General features: G+C 42.8%; 2 protein-coding genes across 2 annotated transcripts in view; both read right to left on the reverse strand.

Moving 5' to 3' along the window:
- Nucleotides 1-1,156: 1,156 nt before the first annotated feature.
- LOC105927279 (rhodopsin) lies at nucleotides 1,157-8,784 on the reverse strand. Its single transcript, XM_012863959.3, has 5 exons — nucleotides 6,653-8,784; nucleotides 6,380-6,548; nucleotides 6,076-6,241; nucleotides 3,695-3,934; nucleotides 1,157-1,368 (listed from the first exon to the last, which is right to left on the reverse strand). The coding sequence occupies exons 1-5, from the start codon at nucleotides 7,011-7,013 to the stop codon at nucleotides 1,243-1,245; spliced, it is 1,062 nt and encodes a 353-aa protein (XP_012719413.2). The 5' UTR covers nucleotides 7,014-8,784; the 3' UTR covers nucleotides 1,157-1,242.
- A 528-nt stretch (nucleotides 8,785-9,312) lies between these two features.
- ift122 (intraflagellar transport 122 homolog (Chlamydomonas)) overlaps nucleotides 9,313-24,594 on the reverse strand; it is a 32,899-nt gene continuing 17,617 nt past the window's right edge. Inside the window, exons 18-29 of the mRNA XM_036139112.1 lie at nucleotides 22,598-22,764; nucleotides 21,943-22,114; nucleotides 19,304-19,406; nucleotides 15,032-15,172; nucleotides 14,825-14,922; nucleotides 13,782-13,882; nucleotides 12,189-12,354; nucleotides 11,962-12,079; nucleotides 11,741-11,869; nucleotides 11,129-11,205; nucleotides 10,836-11,000; nucleotides 9,313-10,298 (exon numbers count right to left, since the gene is read on the reverse strand). Of these exons, the coding sequence (XP_035995005.1) occupies nucleotides 10,212-10,298; nucleotides 10,836-11,000; nucleotides 11,129-11,205; nucleotides 11,741-11,869; nucleotides 11,962-12,079; nucleotides 12,189-12,354; nucleotides 13,782-13,882; nucleotides 14,825-14,922; nucleotides 15,032-15,172; nucleotides 19,304-19,406; nucleotides 21,943-22,114; nucleotides 22,598-22,764 (1,524 nt within the window). The 3' untranslated portion in view covers nucleotides 9,313-10,211. The remainder of the gene's footprint in view (nucleotides 10,299-10,835; nucleotides 11,001-11,128; nucleotides 11,206-11,740; nucleotides 11,870-11,961; nucleotides 12,080-12,188; nucleotides 12,355-13,781; nucleotides 13,883-14,824; nucleotides 14,923-15,031; nucleotides 15,173-19,303; nucleotides 19,407-21,942; nucleotides 22,115-22,597; nucleotides 22,765-24,594) is intronic.

Genomic DNA, 24,594 nt, shown 5'->3' on the forward strand with positions numbered 1-24,594 from the left:
TAACGTTTTTTAATACAATGATTTGTAAAAAAAAAAAAAAAGGGAAAAAAAAGTTGGCTGGGCAAGTTTAACATTTATTGTGGATTTTATTTTATTTTTTTTGTAATCCTAACTGGGATCCCTTCCAAAACCAGTTTTATTGTGTGTTTGGATCACTTTGCTCTTTGATCATAAAGCTGTGCATAATTTGCACCGTTCTGACCCAAACTGTCACTTCCAGTGAAATAAAAGGGAATAGGATGTTTAGTAATAACCTGGGGAATACCACGGTTCAAAACGGTAATAAACCTGAAGATGGTTGAACACCGATATCGATGCCTATTAAAAACTCGACTAAGAGGATGCGGACAAAGAAAGAACCTCCTTCTCCAAAACGGACACCTTCAAGCTCGACTGAGAGCTTCAGACATCCACGTTAACAACCCGAAGACCTTCTGGAGACATGTTTGACCTCAACAACAGCAAAAATGTTTGGAAGAGTAAGGGTAAGGCGCTTTAACCGGAGAGGTTCTTCCAACGGTCAAACACGGTGGTGGAAGCATCATGCTGAGGGCCACTTGTGCTTACAGGGATGCTGATGCATTGCAGTGGGTGGAAAATTATAGATAAAGAACAACTGTGTGATCCACCTGGGCAATGAACCCAAACACCCATCAAAACTGGTTTTGAGTCGGATAAAACAGGCTAACATGAAGCTGCTAGCCATGGCCTCAACCCTGTTTTAAAAAAAAAAAAAGTATGAAACATAAAAGCATAAAACTGCATCTAGGAATCCAACCAATTATATGAACCTTAACGTTTCTGGTAAGAAAAGAGGATTACTTGTAGAAACTTGTCGATGGCTACAAAGAGTCTGTAGTTTCTCTGCAACTTGCTAAGAGAAGTTTATCTAAATACTAGTGGGAGCAAGAATCGGATTTTCACCTACAACCAGATTTTTGGGGCGGCGGGGGGGATCTTGGAAGGTGTTCAGTTGGATCGAGATGGCAACCTCGTCACGCCGGGCTAAAAATCTGTGAGAGCAGCTGAACGCTTTCCATAATTAAACGGGCTGGAAGTGCACACGCTGGCCTTTGATTGAGTCCGTCCCGCTGAAGTTTGCGGCACAGGCGCCGACTGCAGCGAGAAAGACTGAGGAGGTGAGTCCGGAGGAATCGGCCAACGGAACGTATTGCAGCTCGGCGGTGGCGGGTCCCTTGGTGAGCGGGAACAGATGGAGCAGATAGAAGAGGGAGTGAGGGGTCAAGCGGGGGCCACCTGGCTGGAGGAGACGGATGAAGTCTGGGTTCTGGAGACCGCGGCGGCTGCCTCATCATCGCCGAATGGGTTCTTTCCACAGCACACGGTGGTGAGCATGCAGTTTCGGAACTGGAGGCCACAGGATCAGAAACACGTTCAGGAAATATTGACTTGGCTCATTAAAGTACCCTACTGACACATTGATGGAAAAATACACTTTATCTCAAATTTACCCTGAGTAAAAAAAAAACATGTGGTATTTGTTTAGCTAATGGTTTGTTCACCTAACCTTGTTAAACATGTGCAGATAAAAAGAAAAAAAAAAGGCTCCAGCATACATACATTTTTACAGATGTCACACATTAGAGCTTGTTTACGCTAATAACGAGCTTTACTTGGACCGGGCTACGGTTTTGAGTTTGAGGTTTTAGATCATTTACTGTCCACTGTGTCAAATCTGTCAGATCTGATAGATTTGTGGTAAAGAAATAAAACAGCATTTTAACAGGCTTAAATGCTAAAAATGGAGATCTGCCAACAACTTATGTTTAACGAAAAAGGTGAAGTCGTCTCCTGCTACAGTGGCTCTAGAGTGTACAGCGCTCTGTTACCATGACAGGTTTGTGTGATATCAACAAACAAGACCATAATAAATCATTTCCAAATGTCTTGCCCCCAGGATGTGGTAATCATCATGAATAATTCAATTGTGAAACAGAAAAATACACAACAAAAAATAGGTGAAATAACCTGGTTTGCAAACTTATAAACCAAATGCTTTGCCGCAGCACCCTCGGTTTCAGTTTCAGCGTTCTTTCTTCTGTGGGAGCAATCCATCAGAAAGCCACATCTTGACATCTTCAAAGTACACACGCTGCCCTTTTGACTGCGTCTGTCCCCCTGAAGTTGCAGCATAAGGCGCCGGCAGCAGCGAGGACAACCAGAGGGGAAGTCCAGAGAACTGCCAGCTGCTCTCCCAATCTATCAGGCTGCGAGGACATCTCTGGTCTGGGTCCCTCTTCAGGTGACCCCAGAGATGTTCTTTCAGATAGAGCTTGTTACTCTTGTTAACCCTTTCCTAAAATTACATTTTCCTCTCTTGAATTTATTCTTCTGTAGATCTGGATGCATGCTTTGACTGACTGTGATGGTGAAAAAGAAAATCCATCTTCATTCAGCTGGACCAGAATCTCTATCTGAAGAAAAGCAACCCCGGAGGATGACACTGTAACCATCATGTTCCACTGTGGCAATCCTGTTCTTTTAGTGATTGTTGTACCAAACGCAACATTTGAAGCTGTTGCCCAAACGTTTAACGTTGGTTTCATCAACCCATTCCATATTCTACAACAAACTTTTGGGATATTTTGACCACATGCTTAGGTCTTGCAATCCTACTCTATAGTCCAGAGATATAGAGAATAAAAAATAAAAAAAAAATAAAAACATTGTTCTCACATTCTACAACTCAACCAGTGCTGAGCAGATAGTCCTGCAGCTCTTTTAGGTTTTTTTGTAGTCTAATTAATGTTTTTGCACATTTTTTCCAATTACCGACGGCGGCCTTCACTGTGCAATTCTTTAAAGCTGCAGATTGTTTGTACTCTTATCCAGACTGTTTGCAACCTCTGGCTATAGCTCAAGGACGCAGAAGCCAGAAAATGTGAAGAAAAAGAAAAAAGAAAAAAAAAAAAAAGATCACTGAATTTTATTTCTAGTTCCTCAGTATTACTATAGGTGGCGGGCCTGAACATAAGAACACTGAATGCTAAAAACTAAAAAACAGTTTTTTGTCTGTCTTGTTGTGTCTCTGCTCTGTCTTCTCTAACCTCCAGTCAGTCGAGGCAGATGACCGTTCACACTGAGTCTGGTTCTGCTGGAGGTTTTTCCTTCCTGTTAAATGGGGAGTTTTTCTCTCCACTGTCGCTTCACGCTTGCTTAGTATGAGGGATTGCTGCAAAGCAATGGACTCTCCCTGTGGCTATACACTCCTTTAGGAGGAGTGAATGCTGCTTGTCAAGACTTGATGCAATCTTTGGGTTTCTTCAGAGAGGAAACTTTTTGATCAATCTGTATAATTTGATTGAATTTGACTTTGGAAAGTGCCTTGAGATGACATGTTTCATGAATTGGCGCTATACAACTAAAATGTGATTCAATTGAATTCATGCAACAAGGTTATTAAAAGCTTCTTTTTTATATTTTTTCATGTCACAATATTTAGTTTTACTTTAACTGTGCAGCTGAAAGCGACACATTCATCGTGTAAAATGTTTCATGAAACTTTTCCGTGGCCACATTCTTGCTACAAAATAGGCATATTTATTAGAATAAAACGCTAAATTGATATTGCAATTGGAAATATAAAGTAGTTACCTTATGATAAACTTCCACTGAACCTTAGGTTTCAAAATAAATACATAAGAAACCAACCCACAGCTATTTTTAGACATACCTGTCTGTTTAGAAGAATATAGATGACTGGATTGTACAGAGCAGCACTCTTGGCAAAGAAGGCTGGCGCTGTCATGAATACTGGTCCAAACTCAATTCCCCGATTGGCAAAGATGTACCAAGCCACAGTGGCGTAAGGCACCCAGCACACCAGGAAGGAGATCACCATAACTATGACCATACGTGTCACCTCCTTCTCTGCTCTTTGGGTGGTTTCAGACTCCTGCTGCAGAGCCGCAGCCTGAACACAAACACACAGAACGTAAAGGTAAAGCACGACTTCAGATGTAAAACAAGGTGGGGTGAAGGGTCTATTTTCTTTTTTTACATTTTTAAGTCAAAAATAAAGTGGAAAAAATGCAATTATTATCGCTGGTACAACTTTTTATAAAGTTTCCCATCACAACCTTAACCATTTTAAAATGCATGGACTAAACTTAAGTCATGTCTGCAGCAGGACAACAACCAATAAATATATCAAAACAGAACAGAGGTGTTTTCTCTGCACCTTGTAACTATACGCTGGGCAATGCGGCTCTTTCTTTAGAGATTACTTGAAACGACTGTAAATTTGAGAACATCTGAATAAGAGAGGTAATGATCTGTTAGATCCTTTTCAGAAGGGGCTCTATGTTATTTGTATCTGGATCAACAACCTGTCAATATTAGTTGGACAATATGAGCAAAAACAACTTCCCATACTTATAAAAGGTTGACAACTGAACAACCGCACAGGGTAGAATTAAGCAGTTTTCAACTTCTGAGTTGAAAACTGCTTAATTCTTCAAAAATGACCAACACACATATGAAGCTGTTGCCTCAATTTAGTAATAGACAGTGTTGTAGTACTCGAGTCCGAGACTCGAACTCGAGTCCAAGTCATTAGCTAAATTTAGAGACTCGTGACTTGACTTGGACTTGAGCACTGATGACTCGAACTTGGACTCGGACTCCTACATTCAGATCATTCTGACTCGGAAATTGAGAAAAAGACTCGACTTTTTTTTATATCATTAGGCTATAATTTCAATATGTCATTAGAATATTATTTGGTGTATGATTTTAAGATCTAAATTATTAGTGCAATGTGGTGGAGTGTGGATTTTTTTTGTTTGTTTAAAAACATGTAGGCTATGCTTACTTTAGTGCGGAACTTGGACTCGACTTGATCAATAGTGACTCGACTCGGACTTGACTCGGAAGAGTAGTGGACTTGACTCGGACTCGACTCTGATTTTTTTTTAATGACTTGGACTTGACTCGGACTTGAACACTGGAGACTCGAACCTGGACTCGGACTCGAGGCATAGTGACTTGACTACAACACTGGTAATAGATGTAAGCTAATTACTGCACACGAACTGAAGGTAAGATTTAGGTGTTCAATTGGAAAATTTCTTCATGTCCTCAGCTTATTTTTCAATATGTAAATCTGCCAAATCTGCCTTTCTGGTACAGCACTCGACTGGTTTAAATCCTAGTTGAAGGACAGGGACTTTTTAGTCAGTTGGTAACTTTTCATCAGAGACCACAAAAATCACACGTGGGGTTCCCCAAGGGTCCATCCTGAGTCCCCTCCTATTCCCCCTTCCATTCATTGCTGTGGAATAGTAGCAGTAGGTTAGGATACAGGACAAGTTGGACTACAGACTTCAACATTAACATTTAAAGGCAACTCTAAACAAATATGTTTTCAACCCTGATTTAAATGAACTCAGGGTTTCAGACTTTCTTCTGGGAGTTTTTTCCAGACAAGTGGAGCATAAAAACTAAATGCTGCTTCTCCGTGCTTGGGTCTGGTTTTGGGTACAGAGAGTAGGCTGGAGTCAGAAGACCTTGAGTGGTCTAAAGAGTTGGTACGCTGATAACAAGTCTGTGATGTATTTAGGTGCTAAGTCATTCATGGATTTATAGACTTATAAACAGAAGTATTTTAAAGTCTATTCTCTGAGATGCACAGCTGGTCTATAACTACTACTTTCTTAGTCTTAGTGAGGACTAGAACCACAAATGATCCTGCTTATGGAAGATTATACACATTTATCACAAAACATTTAGTTATGGATACAATTTTTCCCATTAATGATTCCTAATGCATAATTAAAAATTTGGTATCATTATCAAGGGCATTAGGATGACACTGTGTGGAGGCTGAATGCCCTTTAGCACGAGAACCTGAGTACAAGCTGCCACGTTGGCACTGATCTGGCCTCCTGAAGTGTCCTTGAGCTTCTAAATCCCCTCATATCTCCTGAGAGTCCATGATGCTCTGCCCTCCTTCAGATGGAAGGAAGAAAAATAAAATCCTTATCCTGATAAACAATCTATCATATTCTCTCTCTTTTTTTTTTTTAAACGCAGCATGGACGGTGACATTCTTACCGCTCGCACGGTGCAGAGCAGGCGACCGTAGCAGAAGAAAATGATGAAGAGGGGGATGCAGAAGTGGAGGACAAACATATAGATGACGAATGAGGTGTTGTTGATCTCCGGCTTGGGAGTGTAGTAGTCAATCCCACAGGAACACTGCATGCCCTCTGGGATGTACCTGCATGCACAAACAACACCACAGAAGGTAATTATTAGACGCCGCATGTACACGTTTACATAAATAAACAACAACAACAACAAAATCTATTTCTGAAGTTTTTTTTTTTAGGTGCATAGACGTGGTGGCATACAGTACCGGGACCATCCCAACAGAGGCGGACAGGCACAGGTCAGGGCCATGACCCAGGAGAACGCCAGGCCAGCGATGGCGTGTTTTTCCTCAAAGCGGAAGTTGGTCATCGGCTTACAGACCACGACGTAGCGCTCGACTGCCAAAACTACCAGAGACCAGAGAGCAATCTCCCCTGAGACATAAAGCGAGACATTTTACCACACCTTACGCACAGAACCTCAGGGTAAAAAAAACGTAGGATTTTTTTGAGCCAGCTATGCACGGCCTGCGTCTCACCTCCTAGGGTGGCAAAGAATCCCTCGACGTTGCAGCCGCTGACACCCAGGACGAAGTATCCGTGCAGAGCCGTGTACAGGGTCACTGTGAATCCTCCGACTATCATGAAGAGGTCGGCCACCGCCAGGTTGAGCAGCACGTAGTTCAGCGGGGTTCTCAGCTTCTTGTGCTTGACGGTGACGTGAAGGGTGAGGAAGTTAATGGGGAAGGCCGTGATGATGAGGAACAGCATGTAGGCGGCCAGAAGAGAGTACTTCCACGGCTCAGCGAGGTAGTACTGAGGATGCTCAAATGGGCTGCGCACCAGCCCAGTCCTATTAGACATGGGGACATAAAAGTCGGGCCCTTCTGTGCCATTCATGGCTGTGGCTGTTGATGATGTCTTTTCTGTTCTCAGAGCGAAAGAGCCTGAGCCTCTCAGGGCAAAGCACAGCCGGGATGTCTTGCGGTGCAGCGGAGGTGGAAATTAGGAGGAAAATACGGATGGGGGCGGCTGGATCCCGAGGAAGTAAGATGTTCTCTGCAGCCCCCCGAGGAGGTGCGCCACCTTTTAATAGTCTGGCCGGATTAGGGACGAGGGATGGAGCGAGGTGTTAGCAGAGATGGAATTAAGACACAGTCTGAGAGTCCTTGCACACATCAACCCGACACACACAGATACACAAGGCATCACAGGAGAAGGCTCTAAAAATACACAGCCCATAAAAGAAGTGAAGCCTTTTCTCGGCGAGAAGTTAGAACCGCGGTTAAATAAACCCATTAATTACAGTCGTGTGCATCAGCGCTGCATGAGAATTAGCTGAGAGGACCAAGTGGGAGGGGAGGCGGAGGAACGGTTTGTGATTTCAGCCGCTCGGAGTGGACGGACTACAAATGAAATTTCTGCCGCAATCCAACTTATTTGCATCTGTAAAAAGCTTAATCCTTAACCACAGCAAGGCGGAGAGCTCCACTTAAAGTGTTGAGTGTAATCAGAATCAGTGGGTTATGCTGCTCGTAACAGCTCTTAGACGAACACAAACCCCAAAGTTCAGACAGACAGAGAAAAGTTCAAATCACAAATTTTTCCCCCGTAAAATGGAAAATACCACAGCCAGGTGAGAGGCAGCATATTTTATTATAGCTCATACAAACTGTACACAACATTAGAAAATTTACAGAGCTTTGCGTGCAATAAAATCCATTACAAAAAATATCGAAATTGTGATTTTTTTGTGTCAATTGTGATATTTTTTTATATATATTGTACACTGTACACAAAGTTCTTATGTTTTCACAGCACAAAACATCCTGACCCGATTATCCCCAAACCCAACAGATTTACTGAAGTCTGAACAACAAATTTAGACAGTGCAGTAAAATCCTCACAAAAAACTACAAGTAGACCAACAATATGGCATCTACTAATTTAACTACAAATAAGCTGAAAATAAAAACGTACAATGATTGAGTAGTTTTCAAACTGACTTGTGTACAAGTACCACAGGTGGAAATGTTGGTATTATTATTTGAAATTAGATATGAATGAACTGACTGTTAAGTCACACCGTTTCATCAGGAACATCTCAAAAGAGAGAAGCAGTAGAAAAGGCTTCTGGAAGTCCCTGTGGGAACTGAAGTGGACCGCAGTGACTCAGAATAGGTGCCTGTGGCTCCTTTTGCAGCGCTTCGTTGACCTCTGAATTCTTACTTTGGACCGTCTTCTGGTTCCAAGTCTATAACCAGCAGCATTTGCCAGTTTATGTGATTAGTCAACAACCTAATTGCTATATGCACAACAAGCTAACAACAATGTATCTCTCTGCCTTTAGTACCTTCAAACACTGTAGAAAAATGTTCACTAAAGAGGGTGTGCGAGAGAGATCAAATGAAAAAAAAAACTTTAAAAGTGAAAATTTTATTTTTTTTAAAGCAGAACCATGTAAATATTAGGTTAAGTTGAGATGTATTAACGATTTCTCAGGTCAATCTACAGCACTCGGTTCGTGCGGATGCCCAGTGTAGGCTGCCCTGCTCAGAAACTCGCCTATGTAACCTGAGTGGTACGGATCCGGCTCTGCATGGGTCATGCGATCTAGAGCGCCGCCTTAAGGCAGTCTGAATTCCCCTTGAACAACTAACCTTACGTGCTTCTACTTCAAAGTTTGTCTTAGCCACAGTTAGAATTACAAAATACAATAGATAAAGTTCACAATCCTGCATGCCAGCTCTTCACTGTTGAAGTTCCTGCAACATTTCGTAATCAGATGATTGAGCCTGTTGTGTGTCTCATCCTTCTCTTCAACAGCTCCTGGAGCTCCCCCTCCCTCTCCCTCTCCCTCTCAATAGGAGACTCTGAGTATAATCTAGAGGGGTGAATGTGGCCTTATCTTTACAAGAAACTCAATGACTTCTCAATTTGCTGGTCCAAAAGGGTCTGCTATCAGATTCCAAAACACGGAGAGAGACTGTTCAATTTTGCGGCAGTGCAGTGCAGCCATTGTACTTCAGTGGCACTAAAACTGGAAGTTACAGGTCTAGTGGCTAAAGGTTACGTGTTGCTGCTTTAAGCTTCTGCAACACTGCCACATCAGGTTTGATATAAACAGTGGCTATGTAGGATTTAGAGATACGGGTTGGGGATATCTCCAACTTAAGGGGATGTATTTGTTTCTCCAGCCTGAGACTTGGAAATTTTCACATTGAGTTTTTGCAATTTGAGTAGTTATATTTAAGACTTTTTCAAGGAAGAATAAGTAATAATGACACCTAGAGTCTCAAATCGGAACAACCCATACACAACTGACAACAGTCTATGCCGTTTCCTCAACGGTCCTCTGCTGCTGTGAAACCCCACTGAGTTCCTACCTACGTACACAGAATGATGATGTTGTATTCAGTTCTATTTCTGGTCCGCTTCTCTTACAGGCTTCCATGTTAGCAGGCTGCTGCTCTTTTGTCAACATAAAATAACAAAGCTGCGCTCTGTGTTGGGAACCCTGGGAACTCTCATATGATTGGCTCGCGAACCAGGAAGTAAGGACAGGCTACACACTGCAACAAAGTAGTTCCACGCCGTACCTCTAGGTGTGAAAGGAGAGAAACGTGACTAAGACATTGTTGATGTAGAGGACCGATTGTTTACAGGGAATGTTACTTCCATCTCGGGTGACAAATGAGAATGATTTTGGTTAATTTTACAGTAAATTTCCTACTTATTGCTCCTTTAAAAACCTGCAAGACATATTTAGGGTGTAAAGTTAAGACATGTATTGATTACAAAGATAACTTAAAAACAAGTTTAATACACCTAAAAACTTAAGTCAACGTTATCCACTGGTGTTTTCTTGACGCTGATATATGGATCCTTTTACACTTCGGTTACATTCCTTTGATCAATCAAACGATGGTGACGGACAATGCTCTTTTCTTTTTTATTATTAGCCACAGCAAACTGGAAAAGTCCAGATCTTGTTGAATGACTGCTTTAAAATGCCTGTCATCATAATAGTACTTGGGTATCTTAGTAATTACCAAAATAAGTGAACTGTTTAATAATACGGCTCTGGTGTAGGGCTGATCAGTTTGGTTCGTCAATGGGCCGGCGGCAGTAAGGACAGCAGCTGTGCTGTAGCACCAGGAGCTCATAGTCTTCACTGTGAAACATCTACAAGAAAATACAGCAGGGGAAAATTAGAAAACATGCTCGAAAGATGAAAACATTAAAAGGTATAATGTAGACTTGCAGCAATAAATCATCCAGAGGTTGAAAACAGCCAGTATTAGTGATCCGTGATAGTCAACTACTGAAAAATCTGACCCCCCCCCCTTCCCTTTCATCATATTGATCAGAGCTAAGAACTCCCACCATTTTCAGTCCATAAACACATCAAGCAATAGTTTCTAGCTTGACCCATTGTTGAGTATTATATAAAAATCAGGTTAAGATTAGAGACATAGCGTTGACTCATAAATAGGGAAAAGTCTTATAATTTCTTAATTTACATTTTTCAAAACTACAACCTCCTCAAGAATCTGCAGCGCATTTATTTTTTTCTCTTGCATGCGTTACAATCTTAAGAATCAAAACAATTGAAATCGGTCAAAATTAAATGGACAGGTCAGAGCATTCAAACAAAATCTTCTTCAGGCAGTTAAAAACGTCTGAGTGAAAGCCGCAGGGCTGGGTATGTAAATGGCGCACCTTGAAGCAGCTGGGGCACATGGTGATGCTCACATCCGGCAGCAGGGAGCGGAAGTATTCCCATTTGAGTGGCTTGGGCCAGCGTTTGATCAGGACATCCCTTCTGCTCATGGAGCGTAGCACCGAACGACTCACCTTGACGGGGACAAAGGTGGAGCCCCCTTGCTGTTTGGACACACGCACGAACACAGACACATCCTCTTACGGGCTCCGTCTTTTTTGCCGTCTCCAGCTGGCTCGCCCAGCTGGCAGAATATTAATCACCTCATCTATTTTGTCCTTTCTTCTCTTACCTCAAAGCTCATTTTGGCTGTAAATGGATCTTCCTCTGTATAATCCAAATCGTCACCTATCCTCAAAGCCTGCAGGTCTGTGTTGGCATCAATTAAGAGCAAATAACCTTTTAATTTTTACAAATGTTTCCCCACAATGATACCGGCGAAAGAGGATAAATTGACACCTGAGAGCGAGTTCTAAGAGACAATTTGCTTAAGTTGTGCCTTTCAGAGACTTCATGGCCTTGGAGGAACACAACACACCTCGGTGCCCTTGAGAGTCTGCTGGCTAACGCAGGTTAATCCCCGCAGCAGGGCTGTGGCTACGGCTCTCCGAGAGTTAGTGTCATTAAGATGAGACGGGAGAGCCTCACTAACCCTATTAGCGCGAGGGCTAAGATGACTTAGTTCTGACAGCTTACCCACAAGCACAAAATCAAGGCCAGTGCAGACTAAACAGCTTCTGAGAACTGTCACAAGACAAGAGGAGTGCCACATGCTTCAATTAGAGGAGGTGTGCTGTTTGTAAGGGCAGCAGCAGGAGCGGGCTCTTCATAATTCATATGCAGCAAGTCAACAATCTGTCACTTTGTGTGCAGATATGATAATAGGCGGAAGATCAAAGGATACCGCCGCTGTCCACGTTGTGGCCTCGTGCTTCAGCCTCGTCAGTGTGAGGAACTTCCAGGTCGATGAGGGACAGAGCTTCTTCGTCACTGATGCCTTCCTCCAAGTAAAACTGCACCAGGGGCAGCACCTCTGTGTCAAACAACACGTTTAAAACTGTTAAACACAATAATAATGATTAAAAAAATAATTAAAATTAAACACGAGCCGTTTGAGTCACGGACCATACGATGAAGCCGAGTAGATGAAAGGCTGCCTGCAATTGATGCAGACGCTGCCCTGGTTGTTCAGAAGGGGGTTGTTGGTGGAGCACCGGTAGCACATCATGTCCTCGATAAGGTCCTGCAGGAAACACGGGAAAGTTTAACCGACGGAAAACCGGACAGGAATGGGCTGATGGGCGCGGATGTTTCAGGACCGGCCCCCGCGTCAGCTCGAGTCTTCGGCGTACCTCGCTGTCGTGGAAGGGCGTGGAGCGAATGCTAAGGCTGCCCAGCTCTATGGACTCCAGGAAGCGCGAGGGGATGTGCAGCTCCTGGAGCTTCTCGTAGGAATACCGGGCCAACTTATACGCGCCCAGTTTGCGACTCTGCTTGGCCAATGCAAACAAGGTGTTTCTAAAAGTCAAGTTAAGGCTCTTGTGCTGTAACATGTCGACATACACTGATCAGAGATGTTGGAGTTCTGTTTTTTTTTTTTTGATAAATAGCTAATTTTACTATCTTAACAATGAACACTATGAAACCCAACTAAAGAGGATTACAGCAAATCTCATTTACACTTTTACAATACAGAATACGGCTCACTTCTATTTCTTCTTTTATTACCATACAGGAGACGTAAGGAGCCTTTCTGTGCTCATGTGTATTTATTTATATTAGCACCAGAGATGATGTCCCACCGAGTGTGATAGAGCGCGAGAGCTCTCCGATTTCCACAGCTCCGCACTTTGAATGTTTGAAATCAGCAACAAAATGATTATTATCTTTTAAAAAAATCTTCAATTCCTCATGCTGTGTCTAATGAATTTATCTGAGTTTTACTTTGGAAATTAAATTCCTTCAATAAATTAACTGTTAATGATGTTCTAATCTACTGAGATGCTCCTGATGTGTGAAAAAATAAATAAATAAATCAGACAGTTCTGGTGACTGGTCCGTTTTTATGTGCATCTTCAACATGTTTTGCATAAATTCTGTTAGGTAGTAGCAAAAAAAAAAAAAAATAATAATAATAATTATAATAAAATAATAATACTACATCACCGAGGTTTGGCAGCAAGTCTCAGCAGAACTGTTACCTATTAGTAATCATATAAAAACAGATTGTGGAGAGCAGCTCTCTGGGTGGAAAGCACAGGTCAATGAGCTGCAGCTGCAACAGCTCTATATTGGTATTTTTCCATCTCTTATAACACCATTCCTCTCCAGCTCCTCCTACACACCCAGGTCTGCTACTCCTGATAAATGCACTTCCTTCTATTGTGTAATGTGTTTAGCTTTTTTTTTTTGTAACATTGTGTCTAACAATTCACACGACGTCCAACACCTTCCTGCCAAGTTCATAAATCTCACTTCAAAGTTATCGGAGCGGTTCGGGCCCAGAGGATCCCAGCTGCTGGGGTGGATTTCCCCTTTCAAGGCCGAACCTCTCTTCATCACACCAGCTTCTATATGGTTTGCTCTACGTGCTTCTGAGTGCGGTGGCATGTGTTTGTTCCAATTATAACTTATTCTTCGTTGCGTTTATGAGCTCAAAAGTGTGCCCAGAGTTCCGTAATCAAAGCACTTGTTTCGAAAACCTCCAAAAAAAAGAAATAAAGTGGCTTTTTGTTGGCATCGCCTCCTCCCCATCATCATCGCTTTTCTTTCCCTCAGCGGTGGCGCAGTCGCCGCTGTGGCACCGACACTTCTGTTCCCTCCCCAACTTTTAGCTCTTTCCCTCTGCTTTGCCATCGCTGCTGATGCCAATGTCGATTGGTTTGTTGGTGTAGCTAAAGTCCACCATGCTGTAACATCTCGGGTGTTAAATAAAAAAAGGATACACTTTAGAGATTCCCGGTGGTACATCCTTGGTGAGGTTGTTCAGCAGGAACCGGCATATGTTGAAGAGCGTCTCTGGCATGTGGGAACTGAATGGTTCATCCTAAAGATAAAAAAATAGATAATAATAATAATAATTCAAAATGAGAAATGGCGGTGGTACGGATTAAAAATAGCCGAAATATCTGATAACAATTCTTAAAAGCTCCATTTCTTTTTACTCCCACTCTTATTTCTATAATCTTCCAACCTGTTCTAAAGCAGCCTAACCCGTCGGCGCGCCTTATCCGTCCTCGGAGTGCTCTGAAAGGCAAAGACGAATTTTCTAAAGCCGTCGCTAAAAGCATTTCATCCCCAGAGTTGATAGTTTAAATCTATTGCGCCTGTCTGGGAGAGTTAACGTGATAAATAGAGGTTTTCCTGCTCTGGTCTGGATCACAGAGATGCCTCTGTTGTTGCGAGGGTGTGACCGCGGCAGGGAGAGACAGAAGAGAAATAGCTGAAACAACAAAGCGAGCGCGCTGACACAGGCCAGGTCACACACACACACACGGCACTCATAAGCACCGATTGTGTTGTCTTGAGGCAAGTAATGCCTGGGAGGGGGGGGGCTGTTTGGGGCAGGACAGGACCACTGATGAGGTTGTCATGTTGTTCTATAAAGGAGCTTGTTACCCTGGCGACAGGGGTCAGGAGGGTTTAGGATTCTAATAATGGGTGGGATATTTCCCTTTAGTGAACTGTAACCTTTACTTAATGCCTTCTATTCTCTCTTTTGTTCGCTTCACCTGACACTCTGCGCTTATCTTAATTTCCATTTAAAGCTGAATCATTCTGTGGCTTGACATAATCCATGTGTGTGTGTGTGTGTGTGTGTGTAAAATCGTAAGTCACATAGCTGTGAACAAAAATAGACCACTAACCACATTTTAGGTGCTATTTCTGGGGCCAAGTAGTTTAAATCTGACAGCTAGTCGCTCGGGCTAGCCTTCCCTAGTCTTTGAGTTAAGCAGAATTAAAACCGATAAAGCGTTTTTAGCCTCACCGTGTAACGCTGGATGGAGCGATAGACGTAATAAAGCTCAGCAAGATGCTGAAAACGGTCAAACTTCTGCAGCATTTCCGCGCTCTGTTCTTCGCTTTCTGGTTCAGAAACAGAATGATAAGACAGTGAGGCTTCACAGCAAAAACAAAAAGGTGGTGGTGGTGGGGGGAGGGGGGTCCTTTAGACTTCAGTGATGATGTTTCTCACCTCTGGCGATGTCCAAACATTGCATAGACAGCATCCAGTAATAGTAGCCTGCGTCGTTGAACCTGTTCTCCACCACTGCATTGTGGGTAAGCTGCTCCAGGACTTTCACGGCTTCACTTTGACGGCCAGCCTTGTGGAATGCTGACAAGTAGAAAAATAACAGCCGGTCGCTTGTGTGAGTCTTCAAAAAGCCTATTCAGTGAAGCAGCACTCAGGTTCTAAGCTGCCGTCGCTTTACTGGCCTTCCAAGCAACTATTTCGCACACCAGGAAAGCAATAATGGGACAATTTAGCTTTACCAAAGCTTTATTTTCACAGGGATGTTTGCCTTACTTTTTTTCTGTTTGCCAGAGTTTCCTTCTGATACAGTTACAGCGACATTACAGCAACAAACTCCAATGTGCTTCATCAGGATGCTGTGCGATAAACCAACACCAAGCAGGGCATAATTGTGAAGTAGAAGGACAAAAAACAAACTAAGATACAACCTTCCTTTTCAGAAAAATGCACGGCACCTAATCTGCCGTGTGTTTGTACTCAGCCCCTCTTTGTGGAGCAACCTTTCATTTCAGTCACAGCTGCAGGTCTTTTGGGGAACGTCTCTACCAGCTGAAAATGTTTTTGTGCTCTTTGCAAAACAACTCAGGCTTGTTCATACTGAACGGACAGCATCTATGAGCAACAATTTTCAAGGCATGCCACACGTTCATAATTGGACATAGGTCTGGATTTTAACTAGTTTATCCAAACGTACGGCTGGACCTTTATTTTTTTTATATATATATATATATATATATATATATATATATATATATATATATATATATATGGATTTAAGTAAATACATGGCCATCCTGTGTGTGTGTATATATATATATATATATATATATATACACAGGATGGCCATGTATTTACTTAAATCCATCTAACTATCAGCTCTTACAAGTTGCCCGCTAAAGAAAAGCCTCCCAACAGCATGGGATGGTGTCCACATCTCTGCCACATATGGTGTTTTGCATGTAAGGTTAAAAAGACAGTTGCCATTCCAACAATTTCCCCCACCTGAGCTATGGATCTCTGCAGCTCCTCCAGAGTTAGTGGGCCTCTTATCTCCTTCTCTCATCCCCTCCTTGTCAGTTTAGGTCTCGGTAGGTTTGCTGCCGTAACATACTGAATTTCTTGCTTGATTAAACCGTGCTGCACTAGATGCCGTCTAAAAAAGTCTAACCCTGCTTCAGACTTTTCATTGGTTTAATCCCTTCTCGTATTTTAATTTGTTAAAAGCATTGGAAGTCTCTTTTCATCCACTGAACAATTACACACAACGTTCTGTGGGTGGTTCGCCTAATATCCCAATGAAATAGCTTGAATGTGACAAATAAATGGTATGACATACAAGGCACCGTTAATAAATGTCAAAAATGATTTGTTTCCCAGATTAAAGATAAAGTGATTCTAATTCTCATTTCAGACGCGTGACAACCAACTGCGGACCAGGCCAATTATGAAGGCCGCTCTTAAAATATTCCCGAAAGCCAAAGCACTTCCACTGTAAGGTCCAAATAAACACGAGATTATTCTCCGTGTTCCTATTACTGGGTAATTAGAAGCAGCTTTTGGGAGTCGGCCCCTGCAGTGACCCTGCCCCCGCAGAGCACTGTAGAGGTCGAAACGCATTATCGGCAAACATTTATTAAAAGGCCTAACCGGACAGAAATCACATTCAGCTGCTTTTAGTTACAGTTAGCGACAAGCATCCCCAACCCAACCCCCCCCAACTCCCCCCGGCCTTACAGAAACATGAACTGACAAGTCTGCAGACAGAGCTGAAAATGTTCTTCTTTGAGCTCGCTTCCAGAGACAGATATGTAGATTATCCTGCGTGTTAATTTACAATAGAGTCGGTACACACATAAACCTAGATGTATGTTTGCTTATAACTTAACTGGATCAGTTATTCAAAGCTAAATATTATCTTTGCTGTATAATCTGTAAACAGAGGGACAGAGCATCAAGCAGCAGCAGCAGCAGCAGCAGGTAAAATCTGTTGCTAAACAAACATGGACAGAAACTTAGAACTACCAGATTAATGACCAGCGTACAAAGATCTAAAGAGTCATCCGTCTGAATTATGGGGTCAACTTTCCCCATCTTTGGTTTTTGTAAAGCTTCGGTCGGCTACTACCGATTTAGGGTGATTCACGCAACTTATTCAGAAAACTAACAGAGAAAGGTGCATGAACAGCTTTTATAATATTTTTCCCAGCATGGTTTTGCCATTGTTACTTGGAGCTCCAAAGGCCTGCGAACAATCCGGCATGTTCCAAAACGATCAGGGGTTAAAAAAGGATCCTCCAAAGGATTAAAACACTTCTCACATCTCTGAGCTTCCTCTGTATTCATTTTAAACATTTCTGGTCTTGAAAAAAAAAAACCTAACCTTCAGTCTTCTTCTCTCAGTAATGGACTCCACACTAACAAGGGCTTTTGTCAGTACGACCCATTAAGGCTTACATGTATGCCATTAACCGACTGGAAAAGACGGGATTTTCTTTAGTCATACTGCCCGCTGACTGGTCTGGGCCAATCTCAGAGAAAATATTATGATTCCGATCAACAGTAGAGCTGCACAGTGTGTCACCAGTTTTGCAATACAACATCACTATAGACAATATCAATATTGCGACAAACTGCTTGGAGGGCATTAAATACGAGCACCATGCTTTCAGGCTCTCTATGCCAGTAATTTATCTGGTGATGCTGGTTGTTCAGTGCAGCAAAGGATGCTTGTAGGTGGGTGTTAGGGCGTTAGTTCTGGTAAAAATCACTTAAGAAACTGTGTCAACGTTGTTTCTTTGCCAAAACAGCAAAAGTAGCGGGACGCAAAAAAAAGAAAACAAGAACATGTTAAGATGGAAATAATGACTGACTGTCATATGTTTTTTCTATTAACTGCATACACTACTCATCATCTGGGGTCTGTGTTAGATAAGTATTTGTAAGCAGTTATTATTTTAAGTATTTGTTTAACCTTATCCTGCCATATTATCTTCGCCGACATAAGCTCATTTAGCGCGTTTTCCCATAATTCCTGCAGCCTCAGTCCGCAGCCGATTTCTCAGTGCATCGCTACAAACTCCCTCACAGTTTTGGGGAATGCACCTTTTTGAACAGCACTGAAAGAAATGTCCTTTACTATCGCTTTTTTTCTTGGCCTACATTGCTGATAGCAGCATCCTAAACAGCTTCTCTAAAATTCATTTGGATTGGGAGTATTATTTGGGATATTTTTGAGCTTTAGAAACCTCTTTCTGCTTCCCCCCCCCCCCCATTTTGAATGTTCAGGCATGATGGGACAAAATAAGCTCAGGAAGGTTTAACAGCATCCAAAACTAGAGTGAGGAAAATGTTTCAACCTGTTTCTTTGTCAAATAAAAAAAAGAAACACTCATTAGAACATTTAATGGAGGCTCAAGACGACACACCAGATCCTTCTGGGCCTATAAATTAATTATTCTATTAAAAAATGGTAATAATAAATGAAAAAAAATGACAAATTTGTGGAGTCAAAAAAGCACCTATTTAATTTCATTTCAGAGATCAACTTTTCTCCATGAAAAGGCGTGAAAAACAACAGACAAAGCACTTTAGCAGATCACAGCCGTGATAACAATTTCTGGGATTGCCACCGAGAAATACCAGCGCACTGAACACGAGACAAGTCAGGATCTCAGATATTACAATCACTGGGAACACAATACTGCCTCAGTGGCTGCCTAAAACACACACAATTACCTAAACGCATGACCAATAGCAAGCCCAAACACAATCACTCGCGGATCCCACATGGAGACGAAGCAGAAGAAGATTATGTAGGAGAGGAAATATGCCTGCTGAGATTATAATTATAAATCTATGAGCTGATTATGACTATGGTTAGAGTTGGTAATCATCATCAGAGCCGCTTGTAGCACTGGTGATTAGAGGCAAGCATGCGTGTCACTCACTGAACAGGCAGCCGAGCTGTGTCCTGCTCTGCTTCGGCAAAGCGGATCATGTTTTACAGAGGATGTGGAAAATCTTAAGGAAGCAGTGGGGGGGGGGGGGGGAAGTCTGTGTCCAAAAGCCAGGCGGGCTTTATCACATCCACATGTAAAGCGACTTATAGTGGAATGCATGTTCACTGAAACATATTCCTGTTTTATTTTTACGCGTCGCATCCCGGGAACAAATCGACGGAGCAAAGGCGAGGAGGCCGGAGCGCTGACTGACCTTTCTGCGCCTCCTCGAAGCGGTCGTTTTCCGCCAGCCACTGCGCGTAGGGCACGAAGACGTCGTTCTTGAACTGCGGGTGCTTCTCCGCCAGCGAGAAGGCCTGGAACGTCGACAGGCGAGAGGAGAGGACAGAGGAAAACAGCCACGTTTAATAGAGCGTCGGTGTTCAGTTAGTCGGTACAAGGTAGAGAACAGCGTCGAATGGCCCTGGGCAGGTAAAGGCCCCGCTGCAGCTCATTAGGGAGATACAAGTTACCGCACATGTTTCCATAAAAAAAAAAAAAAAAAAAGAAAGAAAAGAAACACCTAACCTCAAGTCAAAACATTTCAACAACTTTATTAATTAACTACGCACAGGAGAGTGTACGAGCAAAGCCGATTTCACACTCAATTACAACTACAACTGCGTCGCTCTTTGAATGACAGGACATAAAGTGTTGCTGTGGTCCCCCGTGGACAAAAATGAGCCTTACAGAGGGACTAATTAAGCTCGGCGTCCTGTGGCCTAATCTGAGCCGCGAAAAGTTTTGAACGTGTCTCAAAGTCATTTTGAGAAACAGTGGGCCTGGAGAAAAATGGCCTCCATATGCTGGAAGTGAGTCTGTGCGGGAGTCTGGCCTGCCTTGGCGCAAACCTCCCTGAGAGAAGCACATAAAACCAAAGTGCCCCCCACCTCCCAACACACATTTTCTCTCCTTTCTCTCTCTCTCTGAGGATTAAGAACATACTCCAAGAACCACGTCTTTGAGATTTGATGTTCTGCTTTTGGCTCTTGTCATTCCAAATGCAAATCACCCATATGCATCTCTGCAACGCCTTTAATTTGATTACAGACCGCGGATGGATTAATGAAATGCGGCATTTTCTTCTCGTACGAGCAATACGATCTGCCGCGGTGGAGCGCCGTGATTGAAAGCGGAGTATAGTTTCAAGCTGACGCTCTTTCGATGCAGCGTGTCGTTTTTTTTTTTTTTTAACTTCTCACAGGCTCATCACGATGTGGGCACGGAGTCAGAGGAATCCGAATCTCGACGATAAGCTCTGGAGGTTTCTGCGGTTTTGCTCGTCAGTAGAAGAGGAAACGAGGCAGACATGTTGTCTTGTTGTTTGCGTTCGGCTGTGGTTACTGGGCGATTCTGACAAACTATTTGTTGGGCTTTCCTGCCAAACTAAACAAGCCATAAAATACAGTTTACTTTGTGTCTCAAGAAGCTCTTTAATAACAACAGTTTCATGTTACTGTACTGCGGGGTGTTTACAAGCATTTTTTCCCCCTGTCAGATATTCCAGATTTTTCAGACTTAGATTTGCAGAGCTCTCGGGTCATCTCTGTCCCATCTTTAAAGAACGCGTCAAATCCAAATTTACTGTGAATTTATTGCACATACTTCTACAGTGATAAAGTAGAACCTGCAAAATAAGAAAGCTGTGAAAAATGGACGGACGGACGGATTACTCAGAAACATCCGAGCCCCGGGGGCCAGGGTTAGGAAACAAAGATCTACAGTATTTCAGTCAGTAATTCAAAAAGCATGTTTATTGTCTGAGTCAATAAACTGAGCCCCTGATGAGATAAACGAAGAAAATAAAACTGATATTATGGCAAAATGTGCATCAACAAACAGGCTTGAATCACAAGCAACCGGACCTTCGCTCAGCATTTTTTCTGAAAACGTTTCGACCCCTATCCAGGAGTCTCTGTCAGTTCTGGTGGCTCGCACTGAGAAACCTGCAGTTGGAGCGCTGCTGTTTTTAAGGACGTGGAGGCCCATCTTTTTTAGGCACATTACAAGTCGGATGCAAATCAATGACACGCCCGTCCCTGTCCTGGCTTGTTAAAGGCTACTGATTGGTGTGTGCTGAGTACTTGGTCACCTGAATCATATACGACACTGCTCATGTAACCCCCCCCCCCCCCCCCCCAACTCCCCAACACTTGGTGAGAAGTGTTGTCTTCCCACTAATCAGAGAGAAAAAGGGAAAAAAGCGGCAATATATGCATCATTCGTCCAAATCGAAAGTGGTAAAGCACGCTGGTCTGAGCAACGCATCTTTAAATATTCCCATATTTGCCATAAAATGAGACGAATGTCAAGTCGAGGCAGATGACCGTTCATACTGAGCCCGGTTCTGCCGGAGGTTTTTCCTTCCCGTTAATGGGTGGTTTTTCTTCCCACTGTCGCTTCATGCTTGCTCAGTATGAGGGATTGCAGCAAAGACATGTACAATGCAGATGACTCTCCCTGTGGCTCTACGGTTCCCCAGGAGTGAATGCTGCTTGTTGGGACTTTGATGCAATCAACTGGTTTCCTTATATAGGACACTTTTGACCAATCTGTATAATCTGACCCAATCTGTATAATATGATTGAACTTGATTTTGTAAAGTGCCTTGAGATGACATGTTTCATGATTTGGCGCTATATAAATCAAATTGAATTGAATTGAATTGAATAAACCCTGAAAAAAGAAATCAAAAAACCTCTACATTCTATGTTTTTTTCTATTCTTTTTCTAGTAAATAATTACATCAAACGTTCTACTTTCCCAGATTGCGCAGGAACCCTGCATCCATCTGTCTAGAAAGCGTTGTGCTTATGTACAGTAGGTCGTGGTGGTGAGCTGATCATCTCAGACCTCTTCCCAGTGTCTTGTCTCCACGTGCAGCTCCACCAAAGCCTTCAGGTCTCCCATCTTGGAGTAAGTCTCAGAGGCATAGCCATGGTGTTTCAGCCTCTTAAAGTGCAGCGCACACTTTGCCAGCGGTTCGCGCTCAGCCTTGTCCAGCTTACGGGCGATGTCGATCAGCCTGAAAGGAGAAGAGGGGAACAGGTAAACAGATCTCAAACCGTCGTCTGCTGTGTTGACCCACGCTCGTGACCCAGGAAAGAAATTTGAATCAGTCAGGGTCAGAACCTGAATCTGATTCAGGTTAAAGAGGTCTGACTGTGCTGAGCCCCGCTGATCCACCTGTAGCACCACGGGAGGCTCAAAGCAACCACCAGATGTCCACACGGGAACATGAGTGTAACTGATATGTTGGATGTTTGGGATGCTTTGAATTCTAGAAACATGAGCAGCATTTATTTATTTTTGCTGCCAGGTATGAAGCGCAGATGTCTACCCTGGTGACGCCACATAACCGCTGGTCCACGCGTCTTAAAAACCATTTGGATGACAACAACGGGAGCTCTTTTTCTTCAAATAAACAAACATATGAGCGTGTGTGCACTGATGAGACAAACAGATAACCCAGGGAGAGGCTGTACGTCCTACAGTGACAGACACTTACATGTCTGCCCAGCCGTGCTCTCCAATAATATCGATAGCTTTCATGTGTTCTCCTGCTGACAGGTACATTTCCGCTGCCGCCCGGGGCTCCTTGCTGCTTTTGGCCCAATCCGCCTGCTTCGTTATCAGCATCCGAGAGCTCTTTGGGTCTGTAGCCCCCACAAACTCCTGCAAAGAGAGAACCCAGATGACTCATTATCATAAAAACCAAAATACTTACTGTAATCATAAATGATTTATGATTACAGTAAGCTAATAAGAAGAACAGTTAGAAACGCCACATTTGCTTCCATAACATTATTTGTGTCCTGTAAAGAAAAGCTAAAAAAATATATATTTTTACCACTGATTAGATCAGCCACTAAAAACTAATCAGTAAAAACCACTGAGCTATATAATACACTGGAGTGCTAATCACCGTCTGTTTGAACGAGTCGCTTTGAAGCCACCAGCCGCCATATTGGTACTCCCTATTTCCCCCCAGTAACTAGGGAATATGTGCGCTACAGCATCGAATAACGAGGATTTTCTCATGTTCAGGGGGGGCTTAAGACTTTTAAAATGTCAAATGCCATATAGTTTTATGTTATGTTCTAAAAATATCAAGTACTGAGAAAGTCATGTGCTGAAATATTTTGCATTTTATTCATTTAAATATATATGTTTAACATTTATAAATATATAAATAACAATATACAAAAACATATATTTACATATGTGTATACATATACACACATACACACACATATATATATATATATATATATATATATATATATATATATATATATATATATATATATATATATATATATATATATTTAATATGAATAACATGTAAAATATTTCAGCACCTAATTTCCTAGTAGTTAATACTGTTAGTACATCCACTGACTGTAAAATTACCTGTGAGACGTTTTCACACAGCCAGAAAACTGCTTGTTGTTGCAACCAAATCCTATGGGATTCTGGGAGAGTAGGGAGGAGCAAGATGGCGGCCAGTGACTTCAGTTTTTCGGCAAAATCAGCACTCCAGTATATTATATAGCTCAGTGGTAAAAACACTTAGTTTATTAGTGGGCTGCGCAGTTAGTAGCACTTTTGCGTTGCAGCAAAAAGGTCCTTGGTTCAAATCCTGGCCTGGGGTGGCACGGTCTCTCTCTCTCTCTCTCTCTCCAGGTACTCTGGCTTCCTCCAAAAGCCCAAAAATATGACTGCTAGGTTAATTGGTCCCTGAGGTGTGAGTCTGGGTGCGTGATCGTTTGTCCTGTGTGTCTCTACGTTGCCCTGTGATGGACTGGCGACCTCTCCAGCGTGGACCCTGCTGTTGTTGGAATGGCCAGAAATGGTACAAGACCCGCAACCCGCAGCACCCGAAAGCAGCAAAGCACAGGTGGACCTAGCTCCGGAAGGCCACAGCAGCTCCAGGCGGACACAAGGCATAAAGCCACGCAGCCATACGCTCCGCGCAGATGTAGGTCATCACTGAGGCACGGGAGCAGCAGCCCTCAGGCCAAAGTAGCATATAGTGAGTTTCAGGGCCCAGCCATCCCCAGCTATGCCGGCAAAGCCTGGGAACCATTCCCAGGATCTTATTTCCTTTGGAAACTAATATGTCTTTGATTATCGAAACAGTAATCTATTCTATCTAAGAAAACTCCTGCTCACAAAGACTAAACCGTTCAAACAGGCAACGGTCCGAGGCAGGAGGAAGAGAGTCGGACAAACATCAGGCAGCTACTCAGCCTTTCCCCTCCGGTGTCCTTCCTACCTAAAACAAACAGCCTGCGCGACCAGATGGCTACACACACCCGCAAAAATATACAGCTGCCACATCGCACAGATACAATCTGATACACACATGCATCCAGAGACGTACATGAATAGTAGCCGTGTCATCTCCTTTCGGCAGTAAATGGAATACATGTGTTAAAAACCACCGCTGCCCCACAAACATCAAAAAATATGAACTGACTCCAGCTGAAATTGACTTCTTCA

The sequence above is a fragment of the Fundulus heteroclitus genome, chromosome 1, assembly GCF_011125445.2.
Source record: "Fundulus heteroclitus isolate FHET01 chromosome 1, MU-UCD_Fhet_4.1, whole genome shotgun sequence".
Taxonomy (NCBI): Eukaryota; Metazoa; Chordata; class Actinopteri; order Cyprinodontiformes; family Fundulidae; genus Fundulus; species Fundulus heteroclitus.